Here is a 13740-nt window from a genome sequence, read left to right on the forward strand (position 1 = left end):
TTATCTGTATGTGTGTATATACAGTTGAAGTCAGAAGTTTATATGCACCTTTGCCAAATACATTTAAACTCAGCTTTCACAATTCCTGACATTTAATCGTAGAAAACATTCCCTGTCTTTGGTCAGTTAGGATCACTACTTTTATTTTAATAATGTGAAATGTCAGAATAATAGTAGAGAGAATTATTTATTTCAGCTTTTATTTCTTTCATCACATTCCCAGTGGGTAAGGAGTTTACATACACTTTGTTAGTATTTGGTAGCATTGCCTTTAAATTGTTTAACTTGGGTCAAATGTTTTTGGTAGCCTTCCACAACCTTCATGCAATAAGTTGCTGGAATTTTGGCCCATTCCTCCAGACAGAACTGGTGTAACTGAGTTAGGTTTGTAGGCCTCCTTGCTTGCACACGCTTTTTCAGTTCTGCCCACAAATTGTCTTATCGGATTGAGGTCAGGGCTTTGTGATGGCCACTCCAATACCTTGACTTTGTTGTCCTTAAGCCATTTTGCCACAACTTTGGAGGTATGCTTGGGGTCATTGTCCATTTGGAAGACCCATTTGCGAACAAGCTTTAACTTCCTGGCTGATGTCTTGAGATGTTGCTTCAATATATCCACATAATTTTCCTTCCTCATGATGCCATCTATTTTGTGAAGTGCACCAGTCCCTCCTGCAGTAAAGCACCCCCACAACATGATGCTGCCACCCCCATGCTTCACAGTTGGGATGGTGTTCTTCGGCTTGCAAACCTCACCCTTTTTCCTCCAAACATAATGATGGTCATTATGGCCATACAGTTAAATTTTTGTTTCATTAGACCTGAAGAAAATTCTCCAAAAAGTAAGATCTTGGTCCCCATGTGTACTTGCAAACTGTAGCCTTTTTTTTAAATTTTTTTTTTATGGCGGTTTGAGCAGTGGATTCTTCCTTGCTGAGCAGCCTTTAAGGTTATGTTGATATATGACTTGTTTTACTGTGGATATAGATACTTTTCTACCTGTTTCCTCCAGCATCTTCACAAGGTCCTTTGCTGTTGTTCTGAGATTGATTTGCACAGAATGTTTTTCCTTCCTGAGCGGTATGATGGCTGCGTGGTCCCATGGTGTTTATACTTGCGTACTATTGTTTGTACAGATGAACGTGGTACCTTCAGGCGTTTGGAAATTGCTCCCAAGGATGAACCAGACTTTGAGGTCCACAATTTTTTCTGAGGTCTTGGCTTATGTTTTTTAATTTTCCCATGATGTCAAGTAATGAGGCACTGAGTTTGAAGGTAGGCCTTAAAAGACATCCACAGGTACACCTCCAATTCAGTACACCTCCTATCAGAAGCTAATTGTCCAAAGGCTTGACATCATTTTCTGGAATTTTCCAAGCTGCTTAAAGGCGTTAACTTGGGTGTTTGTAAACTTCTGATCCACTGGAATTGTGATATAGTCAATTAAAAGTAAACAATCTGTCTGCAAACAATTGTTGGAAAAATTACTTGTGTCATACACAAAGTAAATGTCCTAAACGACTTGCCAAAACTATAGTTTGCTAATATTAAATCTGCGGAGTGGTTAAAAAATGAGTTTTAATTACTTTAACCCAAGTGTATGTAAACTTCTGACTTTAAGTGTGTGTGTATGTCCTACCTATGTACCTATTATAATCAAGTATAATACATCAAAATGATTTAGCAGCAAGGTCCCCACTCTCAGGATTATCTGATTTTTAATATCTGCACAAGTATAACACATGATTGCTTTCTCTTGCTGAGAAACAAATTACTAAAGAGAAGGGCCTTAATATAGGCTATATGCGTAAAACTGGAGGCAAGTATTTAGAGATTTGTTTGCATTACAAAGTAAAAATTTCTGTGAAAGTATAAAACTTTTTATCACCAATTTCAATCAACTTTTTGCCTTTAATTCAAATGGTTCTGTCGTGTGAAACATTTATTTTTAAAAGTACAAATATTTCTTGTCTTTTATTTAATTTGAGTTAATAAATGGTGCATGCAGAATAATTATAAAGTAATTAGCAATATGCTGTTTAAAATAGTTTTACATGGGGTATAAATTGGGAATATATTCCCAAGTTGACATTCTGTTATTCAAAAAAAAAAGAAAAAAAGAAAAAGAAGTCTCTGTTTCTCAGGTTAAATCAAAGTTCTCTTCAGTCATGTACAGTTAAAGTATGTTTCATCAAGAAGTTCATAATTTATTTCTAATTTAGAATATAATTTAGATACAACTCTTAGTACTCAAATCACAGAGTCCTGATAGCCTTAGAAACAATGAATGTGTTAAGCTGAAATGTCTTTTATAATATTATTGTAGGGTCACTTATTTATTCAGTTTCTAATGAGAGTTCTTTCAGAGAAGCACAAATGAGGTATGTTATAATTCGATCTGGGATAGGTTTGGCAAATGCAGCCTGGATCGTTTTTTTAGAATGGTACACTTGGCTTTACTCAAAGACCTTGAGAGTGTGCCTTTAAAGAGCGTTGTGCAGAAGGATTTGTCTTGCCATGTATTGTTCATTTCCAACTGTGGGCACACGCTCCCCCATTTAGAATGATCAGAATTATGTGCAATTATTAGTGAATGTGACCGATTAAGAATTTGGACTTTGGCAGAAAACAATCTTTATTTGATGTTTTGTAGAATGGATGATCTTGCTGTGGACAGTGATGAAGAGGTGGACTACAGCAAGATGGACCAAGTGAGTGTTACTTTCTCTGGATCAGTGAATTAATTTTAGTTGTAATGGAGTTGTTTCTCTGATCAGTCATATGCACGAGCATGTCTGCCTGTGTGTAGGGTAATAAGAAGGGTCCTCTGGGCCGCTGGGACTTTGACACTCAAGAGGAGTACAGCGACTACATGAACAACAAGGAGGCGCTGCCAAAGTAACACAAACACACACTCTGCGTTCATCAATGTGTGTTTGTTTTGAGTGATGATTGATTCTAATCATTGTTTTTTGTTTGTAGGGCTGCCTTCCAGTACGGTATCAAAATGTCAGAAGGCAGAAAGACTCGACGCTTTAAAGAGACCAATGAGAAGGCCGAATTAGACCGTCAATGGAAGAAAATCAGCGCTGTGAGTTCATGATCTGTTATTATTCATTATGCAAGATATAATGTCCAGCCAGCTGGTTATCACATCTGTTTGTGTTTATATTTGCGAAAATGACCATCTGACTGTCAATTATCCTGCTGATTACAAGAGTTCCTGCCATATAAATAAAGTAATGGAAATTTACTTTGGACTTTTAGTTGAATTTATATTATTAGTTTACTTATAGAGGATGCATGAAGGCGGAAAGATAACTTGCAGTACCCAGATGACCGGTATGATATCACTTTATCCCCAAATGTGTGGTTATGCAGAAATATCTGAATGCTAGATGGCACGATTTGATGAGTCAGAATCGGGTGTTCTAGAGAGTCATGTAGTAAAAATAGATGATTCTACTCATGCTAAAAATGGTTGAATAATACCCTTTACAAACAATGATTAATAGAAGCTGCAAATAGTGTTTGCCATCGGTGACTTTTTAGTTCATAAACAGTAATTTTATCACACAAGAATGTGCAGGAAATGTTCAGCTATATGAACGTTCTCCAGGACTAACATGCCTTCATTATGTTTCAGATCATTGAGAAGAGGAAGAAGATGGAGGCAGATGGGTGAGTCTCAGCATTTACTCGCTCTCCAAGCTAGTCGTTATGGTGGCGCAGTGCTGCCACAAACTTTTTCACTCAGTCATAAAAACGTTTTTGTTATAGTTATATTTTCTAATAATAACGAGATGGTTATGTCGTAAAAATGATTTTTTTTTTTCGTAATAATCAAAATAAGTTATTACACTTAGTGGCGAATAAAATGTCAACCAAAAACAGTATTTTATTATTGTCATTACATTGCCATTGTAGTTTTATTTGTTTAAATGCCCGATAAAACATTAAATTACATTATATATTTATATATTTGTTGTTTAAAGAATAAATAACGTTAGACCAGTGCTCGAACGATGAACAATCTCTCATGAACATGTTTAATATATTTTTCATAGGCCTATGCTATCATGATCCGTTTGATAAGTGACCGATGAAACTCTTGCATTCTTTTCTAATTGTCATTACAATAGCTGCTTTTACAATTTTACACTATCATAGCTTTTTTTTTTAAAGATCAATTTGTGTTAGCCCGACATAGGTTTATGTATGAATGTTTGGCAAAACTCCCAAGGGTAACACTTAGTCTATTTATATATTATTATAATTTGATTAATTATATTAAATTCAATATAAAATGTATATTATATTCTCGTTCTTTTTGCCAATACTCCAAAATGTCTTTGCCTGCAGTTTACACGAACATGGTTAAAAAAAAAAAATCCTTGTCCAGCATTATTTTTGAATATTTTCTTCTAAAACCTTGCGATTCCAGAGAAAGATCCCCAAATCCATGCTGACTTTAAAAAATGTTACAAAATAAAAAAAAATGTATGTGTAGGATTTATTTACCGCCGAGTATCCTACACTTTATTTTAAGTACAGGTGGGCTGGGACATAAAAAGTGACACGTAGTCTGTTAATTGTCAGATGCTCAAAACATCTTGCTAAAATGACAGATTTTGTCATTTTTCTGACATAACAGTCTCATCACAAGAAATTATGGCTTTTTTTTTTTTTTTTTTACAAAACATTATGCCTTGAGAAAAGATAAATAAATAAAAATAAGTACCTGGCAGTATTGTGCCACCGTAAGTTGTCATACCAGTTTTTAAAATACTTCATTATTCTGGGGTGTTTCGTCTTTAGAACGCTTTAACACAAGTGTGATGAGTGTGATAATGCTTCTATTCAACAGTTCAACAAATAAGTAAATATTGAATAACGTGCCTTTTAGACAAAAATTGACGTCAATTTTTACATTTCTTCTCTGCCAGCAACAAAAGTAGATAATCATAGTGCAATTATTAAAATAATTGTTAGTTTCAGCCCTACATTCCATATTAAAAAACATAGCTAAAATAATAATATACAAATGAAACGTTGTGCCTGTTCAAAATCAATTCCAACCATCATCATGTTGGATCAAATGATCAAAGATGTGGGATCCTGGGAAATCACAGCACTATTCTTCAAACTGTCTGTTTGGACCATTATATACTTGTACTAGCCCACACAGTTATTTAATTTCTTAATTGGACTAGATTAATTTACACAGTTTAAGACTAATCATGATTAGAAGTCAGTTTGCTGTTATGAACTGAAATTACTGTAGTCATTGAAAGTAGACTGGTGACTTTTTTTTTTTTTCTTACAGGGTGGATGTCAAACGGCCAAAATATTAAAGCTCAATTTCATCATTACGCTGCATGTATATGATGTGTATTGTGTGTGTGTGTGTGTGTGTGTATATATATATAAAACAGTAATGAGTTATCGTATTAGTTATGAGTCATAGTATTGTGATTGCATTTGATTGATTGAAATACTTTATTAAACAGAGTCTTTGTTTTTTTCATGGTAAAATGTGACATCAGGCTGTGGCTTGTACACTAATTTGAAAGCCCAAAATAACCCCATTGTCTGTTTCTGTTCCATCTGAACTGTGGCTTTATTTCATTTTATATTCTCTAAATAACCAAAAAAGTATTACTGGTACCATATTCTTTTAGTATTCAAAGAGCTCTTGTATGTATAATCGGTGATTCCAGGCCAGGAGTATTTCTTTGAAATATGGTGATTTTGTTTGCTTTGCTTATTAGAAACAGAAACATTCAACTTGTTTAAGTGTTGTGGATTTGTGGCTTGTCTGTGGTATTTCATACTTGAGCTTTGATGATAATTGAATGCCTTTATAAAAGACTGCAAAGTACTTTTGTTAAAGCTAAAGTGTGTGATTTCTGCACCACTAGTGCCACTTAATGTAATTGGAAAAAATAAACATTTTCAAAGAGCTTTCCGAATACGCCCCCATCTGCTGTCGAACAAACAGTGAGTTCTGCCCTCCAAAGTCATGCATTGGTTGAGTCCAGTGTTGTGTGGTGATGGACAGGCCACAAAAACAAACAGGAATTTGTATAGCAACGTAGAGACAGTGTAAATGGCTTTGCCTGTGAAGTTTGCATATTAAGCTGAGACAGGAAAAAGGATTTTAACACCAAAAAGTTACACTTCAGCTTTAAATGTCCCATCTTGATTTATTCTTTCTCAAAGAAAATTTCTCCGTTATTTCCATTTAAACTCACAACTTGTAAATAGACAAACAGGTTGAGGATTCTTTTTTTATGGGCAGAGGAAGTTGTGTTTAGAGTAATATGTTAGCAATGATCAAATTTTAAACTAAGTAATAATATATTAATGATAATATTATATGATATGCAGTATGACTTATGGAAAGAACACATTTCTTGGTTGTGTCGAGGAAGGGGTTCGTGAGCCTTACTGATGGTGCTGTGGGGGTACATGATAGAATAAAATGTTGGGAAGCACTTAAAGATTATATCTGCTCTTAAAGCAGTCATTTTCGATAACAAACTCAATTAACAAAAATACTTCTAATAAAGATTAATATTAGTGTTAACAGGCCATTTGCAAGTTATCAGTTTATAGGGAGGGCTGCTGAAACATCTGGTTCAGCTGTGATGTGTAACACTAATGAACTCTGATCCATCCATTAGACTGTGCAGAGAGATGGCGAGTTCTTCACAATACGGTGATGATTGCTCCGTCTCTCTCCTCATGACCCTGTACACAGTATCAGATAAAATGTATTTCCAATGTGACAGAATGAGATGCCTGAGTTTAAACCAAGCATTTTATACATTAAAGGAATGGTTCACCCAAAAATGATAATTCTCTCATCAGTTTCTGACACACTTCATTTTTGAATCCATGTATGTGATACAGAAAAATGTAGAACAGTGAAATTCCTCAACATTATAACTTCTCTGTCTTGCCTGCACTACACACCAGTATGTCACAGAGACAGATGACGTGAGCTCCGCTGTCTTCACTCTCATTGGTAGTTGCTGCTTAATGCTGCTTGTAATTTGCATAAAGTTACATTTTTCTCAACTTTGTTGTGCTGCTCACTGCCAATCTTGTCGGCAGAAGTCACTCTCATTGAAATTGAATGAGATTGTGTCTCTTTGTCACTGGTGGTGTGAGCAAGGCTTAATTGAGATTCAAATCATGATTGTGCCTCGAGACTGTGAGGGCAAGATGTACAGTGAAAAAGGAGTTCAATTTTGATCTGTTCTCCCCCAAAACTGATCAGATGGCTTCAGAAGACATGGATTAAAGGAATAATTCACCCAAAAATGAAAATGTGCTGATAATTTACTCACCTTCAGGCCATCCAAGATGTATCTGAGTTTCTTTCTTCATCAAAACAGAATTTAAGACTTTTAGGATTTCATTTCAGGCCTCCTCCTCTAAACAATGCAAGTGAATGTCCTCCATTTTTTGATGGTCTAAAATGCATATTTAGGGTGCATCAAAATAATAAATGACTCCAGCTGACAAAGTTCTTCTGAACGCAAACTATTGATCATTTTTAGAAACAAAACAATATGTATATACTTTTTAACTGTAAATGTTCACTTCCATACATCTCTGTGATGTGTGCTCATGAGAGGGATGAAGTAAGCTCGTTGGTAAGGTCACGTGTCAAGTGGAGGAGGAGTCAGGAAGCGCCTCATTGTTTACAAGAGAAACTTGCACCGTTCACAAATCAAAACAGTCCAAAACAATTTCAAAACAATATAAAATAAAACAAATAATAATTTCCAAATAATAAAAAAACAATGTAAACAATGACGTGCTTCCTGACTCCATGTGACGCATGACCTTTCCAACAAGCTTATGTCTTCCCTCACATGAGCGTCACAGAGATGTACGGAAGCAAACATTTGTAGTTAAAAAATTTAAGTATTGTTTTGTTTCTAAAAATAATCAATCGTTTGGGTTCAGAAGACTTTTATTTGTCGACTGGAGTGGTGTGGATTATTTTGATGCACCCTAAATATGCATTTTGGACTGTCAAAAAATGGAGGACATTCAATTGCATTGTTTAAAGGAGGAGGCCTGAAATGAAATCCTAAAAGTATTAAATCCTGTTTTGATGAAGAAAGAAACTCAGATACATCTTGGATGGCCTGAGGGTGAGTAAATTATCAGCAAATTTTCATTTTTGGGTGAACTATTCCTTTAAACCACTACAGTCTAATGGATTACTTTTATGCTGCCTTTGTGCTTGTTTTGCATTGTGTGCTTTGAAATATTGGTCACCATTCACCATTTGAATTGTATATCTTCATTTGTGTTCCATTGAGTAAAGAAAGTCATACGAGTTTAAGACAACTTAAGGGTGAGTAAATGATGAGAATTAAGTGCCATGCACACTTCATACAGAATGAAAGAACAAATGGGTGACATCATTTAGAACAAAATCTGGTGTTTTTGTGTTCATTTCGGTTGTTTAAAACTGCTTGCCAGCATGAACTTTCAGGATAGCTCCGTACCAGCTGCTAAACACCTTCTTACTGCCATTGGCCTGGTGTGACCTGGAGCTCCACCTACTTAGAGGCCGACAACTAATTACTGTTCAGTCAGTTAAGATCAACTACACATCTGCTCAGTGAGATTTACATCCCTTTTCATTATTCTTTTGTTCTGTATTCTGCCCATTAACACTCTTTTACACACCCATATTTGCAGTAGTATCAGTCATCATAAATTACGATAACAGTGTGACATCTGCGCATATTATGTCCATGCATTAGCACCATAAATGCATAAGATTAGCGTTACAAATGACGCGTTTTCTACTGCAAATATATTACTTTAAATCATCGAGTTATTAATACAGCTTTACTGATCTCGTGTGAATTCTACTCAGGAATGAGTCATGAAGTCAATGATAACATATGTTTTACATGTAGTCTTGAGCATCCTCAAATGTACATCTAAACGCCGCCTCCAGCGGTGTGGCCAGTGTCTGAATGTTGGCAAACATTCAGACACGAAGAAGCACTTCACTGAGAATGTGCCAGTGCCTTTATCATTTTGGGTGAACTATTTCACTTAAGATGACTGCTCACCGTGAAGATGTGTGTGTGATGTATGATCAGCTCTCTGGTGAGGTGTACCATGGTTGTGTTCATGGCGAGCTCCTGAAACAGTGTGGCCACAAACACCACAGCCAGATTATAACCAGTCATGAGGTTGATCTCACTGTGCAGCTGGACACTGAGAGCATAAAAACACAGATTCAGAAGAGCTGTTTCACAACTGAAGATGTCATATACACCCAACTTAACTCTGATATTTTCATTCACAGTTCATTTCCTGTTAAAAGTTTGACAACATTATTTAGTCTTTGGTTAGCTTAAACATCCAGGCAACTGTAGAAAGCAAAAGTGGCTTCCTTTATTATTTGGGGCTATGCAAAAACAATTGAAAAAAATCCCCAATATCCAGTTGAAATTTGAGGAACATACAACTGTTTAAAGTAACTAACTATAATAGTTCACCCAGAAATAAAAATTCTCTCATAATCTTCTTGCTGTATGGCTTTCTCTCTTCTGCAGAACACAAACCAAGATATTTTTTGGACCCCACTGACATATTGTATGGTCAGAAACATCTCACATACATATCCAAAATATCTTTGTTTGTGTTCCTCAGAAGTAAGAGAGTCAGACAGCTTTGGAATTACATGAGAGTGAGTAAATGATGAGAGAATTTAAATTTCTGTAACTATAATCACATTTTGCAGTAGCAGGACAGAAGTTCATCTGTGTTTAAAATAGCATAGTTTTGAAATGCTCACAAAACAATACACCTACAAACATACTCGAAACTAGATGACTGTGCAAAAATACTCTGGTGCTGGTGCAGTTTCACATAGAGACGGAGAGTTTTTCCAAATACAGAAATGCATTTCGTCAGGGGGGTTGCTCACTGTCTAAAACTTAGAAAAACCCTGGACTACATGTCTTCACATTTATTTTGAATGCAGTAAGTGACTTGTTCAGTATAAATCGGCTGTTCTGTTTGAATTGCCTACTAAGTCAAATATTATTTGCTGTATGTGGACCAATAATTTAAGCTGTAAAGATGCATATTGCATGTCTGGTGGTTTTCATTTTTATGTCATATTTCTCAGGTTGATGAATATACATCTTCACACGTTTAACACTGAAAAGCAGTCACATGTCTAGCAAAATCATACAGGCATATTAAACCAATTTAAAACTGGTTTTGTCAATAGTTTAATAGTTTATAATTAACATGATCAAACACTAACATATTATAAAACTGCAGCGCTGCTCAGTATTCACCATTAAAAGCTGCTGCTCTGAAGAAGCCAGAAGTACGTTTGCCTATGGTGTGATGTCAAAAAAAATATATTTTTTTTTTAAATGCTCTAATAAACATTCACAGGAGTGAAAAGTGTCACAGCTAGCCCCGGTCAACCCTATATAGATATCTTTTTTTGTTTTTGTTTTTTTTAATGGTATCAGATGGAAGCACACAGAATATCGTATGGTGAAATCCAGCTTGATTGAAATGTTGTACTGTGATATTGAGTTGGTTGTCATACGTGTGTAGGTGTCCACAAAGAGCTGCTAGTGTCACACGATTATCAGGTGGAAGTTGATTCACCAGTCTGTGGTATGTCCTGTGCCTGTCCATTTCATCTGGCAGAGCTGAAGAGAAATATGAAGAACAATTACCTGCCAGTCTATTTATTTTATATAAATTATATTTTATAAATGTATGACAATTTCTGCATGTCATGTGGCGTGTTCCAACACGAAGCAGCAAGTCTAATGTCACACTTATTTCTAAAGTCAGAAGATGCACCGTGCCGAGGGTTTCTTCCAAGTTAAAACTAATGATATGGTAATTCAAAATGTTCGTTATAAATTAAGTGAATAATCTTTTTTATTTACAATGTGACCTTGTCCTTGAGCATGTCACCTGTGAGGCAATATTAACAAACAGCTCACACCACACACAAATGTTAAATAATGAAATATTTACAGCCAAATCGGCTGATGATGATGATTCGTAAACACCTGAAGATGTGTTCACTAAACTATCAGCTGTCAGTGCCACATTAAGCTCATTTTAAAACATTAAAGGAATAGTTCACCCAAAAAATTAAACTTTAAATCTTACATTTAAAAAAATCATTTTGATTCTGGTTTTAAATTTACAGTAAACTTAGATTAACTAAAATCTTCATTCTGGGTTAAATGCCCCAGAGAAAAAGAAAAGGAAGGGGAAAACAAAACAAAAAAGGGCAGGTGATTATTTAATGAGAAACACAAATTTGTGTTCAGAGACCTATTGATGTTACTGTATCAACAAAGGCAAGAATGAGATTACAGAGTTTACAGAAAGAGTCGACAGAATCTCTTATGGTGTGGTCGAAGTGAAGAAAGGACATTAGGGGTGTATATATGGAGCATGTCACTGTCTTAGAAATATGCCTGCCATAAAACAAGGACAGAGTTAATGCACAAAAGAACATAGACATAAATTGTCCATATTTCTATTCTTCTAATGCACTGCATACTGTAGAGGCTTTCCTATAAGCCTTTAAACACAGGTGGTAGAGGTGTTCTTTATGCGTATAGAAATAAACATGACCACACCACGATGTCTCTGGGTTTGGTGTCCCATTTAATGAAGGTGATGTGTTTTACATACATATAAAATGGTACTGTCCATCGCAATAAATTACTTAAGAAAACAAACAAATTGCATGGCTACCGTAAGAACCGTATTCTCCCGCCAGCTGTACCCAGCTGATGCCCTTATCACCTGACACAAACAGATGACTTGCCCCATAATTTTGATATTGTGATTGGACTGTTTACTAATAAAAGGAGCCATTAAAGTTTTGTAGGTTTGTCCCAAGATATCTTCCTTGTTCGCTTTGGAGTATGGTCTTTTCAATTCCTCTTCAGTGCTCTGCTTCCAGCAGCAGACAGATTTTGCATACAGACCTGTCCAACTGACCTGTTTTTGTTTTAAGCTGTACTGAACGAACAGATCCATTCTTGTCTGGGTATGTCTTGATTACCCTACCCATCAGCCAGTAACTATGAGGAGCTACAGGATCCATGATGGTGACAATGTCTCCCACTGTGAAGCTTCTTCGTGGCTTCATCCATTTCTGTCTTTCCTCACCCATCTTTTCCATAAAAATGTCTGCCAAATACTGCACATGTCTCCACCTTCTCCTGATGTGCAAGTCTCTTTCATGAAAAAGTCCAGGAGTCATAAGTGGTTCAGATTTCAGGAGAAGAATATGGTTAAGAGTAAGTGTCTCAAGATCATAGGCATTATCAGAGGCCTTGGTGATGGGACGGCCATTGAGCATTGCTTCAATCTCACACAAAAGAGTTTGAAAACTCTCATCAGCCAAAGTTTGTTGTCTGATGGTAAAATACAGCACCTTTTGACAAGATGAATAAGCTGCTCCCAAAACTCCATCCAAATGAAACCTAGCAGGATGGTTGAATGTCCACTTTAGACCCTTTGGTAGCAAGGTGTGCTGGATCTTGTTGTGGTCTAATCCAGCTAAAGATTCCCACAGCTCTCATTCGGCTCCAGTAAAGTTTGTACCATTATCAGATCTCAACTGGGAAACTTGATGACACATGAAATGATGGATGTCATTAATGCATGAGTCTCTATCTAGAGTGTAAGCCACCTCAAGGTTAATTAAGCCACAACCTTTCTTGATTTCATTTGGTCCGAAGTAATCAACGCCCACGTTTGTAAATCGTGGCAAATCAGGTAGGACCCTTTCTGCTGACAGGTCAGCTATTTTCTGCTCTCCTGCCCGTCCTTGAAGACGACGACACTGGACACAGTGCCAATTCTGCCTGTTGAAAAATAATCTATGACAGTATCCAGTAACACTTTTGGATGAAATGACAACATATATAATTTCTCCCTGCATGGCCCAATTGTTGATGTGTCTTCCTTAAGATAAGTTGAGAAATGGCTTGTTCTTCTGACAGTATGATTGGACACCTTTCTTCCTCAGGCATAGCAGCCCTGGCAAGTCTCCCTCCTACTTTCAAAAGACCATTTTCCAATAAAGGATCAAGCCTAAAGGTGCTACTACTTCTCTTGATAGTAGCTCCTGTCTTCAATGCAGCAATCTCATCAGGAAATCTCTCTTGTTGGTAATGTTGAATGATGACAGTTTCTGCTCTCATAAGACCATCAGGAGTCAATGACTGGCCACACATTTCAGCCTTTGTCTTCTGTAACACAGCATGAATTTTGTCTGCCTTTATGCCTGGAACATCATTTCCTGCACAAAGAGATGTTTGCAAGGTCTTCCTCTGTCTCTCAAGCTGCATAAGTATCTCCTTGACCTTTAGCATCCATGCCACCAAAATTTTGAGTCTCCCAAAATCAGAAAAGTATTTTAAAAACTGATAGCATTCTCTAAAACAGGCAAAGGCCTTTACAATGCAGTCCTTTTTTATCTCAGGGTCATCCAATAATATGGAAATCTGATCCATGTTCAACCTGGGCCACTCTTCTTCCACTTTTAAGAGAAACTCAGTTCCCTTCAGCCATCTCTTACATGCCAAAAACTCTTCAGCACTCAGACCTGTGGATGCCTCATCAGCTGGATTCAAATTTGTCTTTATGTGCCTCCACTGCACAACATCTGTCGCATCCCTTATAACAGCT

At 36.4% G+C, this 13740-nt stretch overlaps 2 protein-coding genes across 2 annotated transcripts in view; one reads left to right on the top strand and one right to left on the bottom strand.

Moving 5' to 3' along the window:
• ik (IK cytokine) overlaps window positions 1–5963 on the top strand; it is a 41363-nt gene extending 35400 nt beyond the window's left edge. Inside the window, exons 16-20 of the mRNA XM_051680593.1 lie at window positions 2654–2711; window positions 2810–2898; window positions 2983–3091; window positions 3647–3681; window positions 5327–5963. Coding sequence (XP_051536553.1) covers window positions 2654–2711; window positions 2810–2898; window positions 2983–3091; window positions 3647–3681; window positions 5327–5354 — 319 coding nt within the window. The 3' untranslated portion in view covers window positions 5355–5963. The remainder of the gene's footprint in view (window positions 1–2653; window positions 2712–2809; window positions 2899–2982; window positions 3092–3646; window positions 3682–5326) is intronic.
• A 688-nt stretch (window positions 5964–6651) lies between these two features.
• The window catches only part of LOC127430648 (arf-GAP with Rho-GAP domain, ANK repeat and PH domain-containing protein 1), a 69536-nt gene continuing 62447 nt past the window's right edge, over window positions 6652–13740 (bottom strand). Inside the window, exons 21-23 of the mRNA XM_051680573.1 lie at window positions 10616–10721; window positions 9111–9258; window positions 6652–6753 (exon numbers count right to left, since the gene is read on the bottom strand). Coding sequence (XP_051536533.1) covers window positions 6712–6753; window positions 9111–9258; window positions 10616–10721 — 296 coding nt within the window. The 3' untranslated portion in view covers window positions 6652–6711. The remainder of the gene's footprint in view (window positions 6754–9110; window positions 9259–10615; window positions 10722–13740) is intronic.

This window comes from Myxocyprinus asiaticus, chromosome 40 (genome assembly GCF_019703515.2).
Source record: "Myxocyprinus asiaticus isolate MX2 ecotype Aquarium Trade chromosome 40, UBuf_Myxa_2, whole genome shotgun sequence".
Taxonomy (NCBI): domain Eukaryota; kingdom Metazoa; phylum Chordata; class Actinopteri; order Cypriniformes; family Catostomidae; genus Myxocyprinus; species Myxocyprinus asiaticus.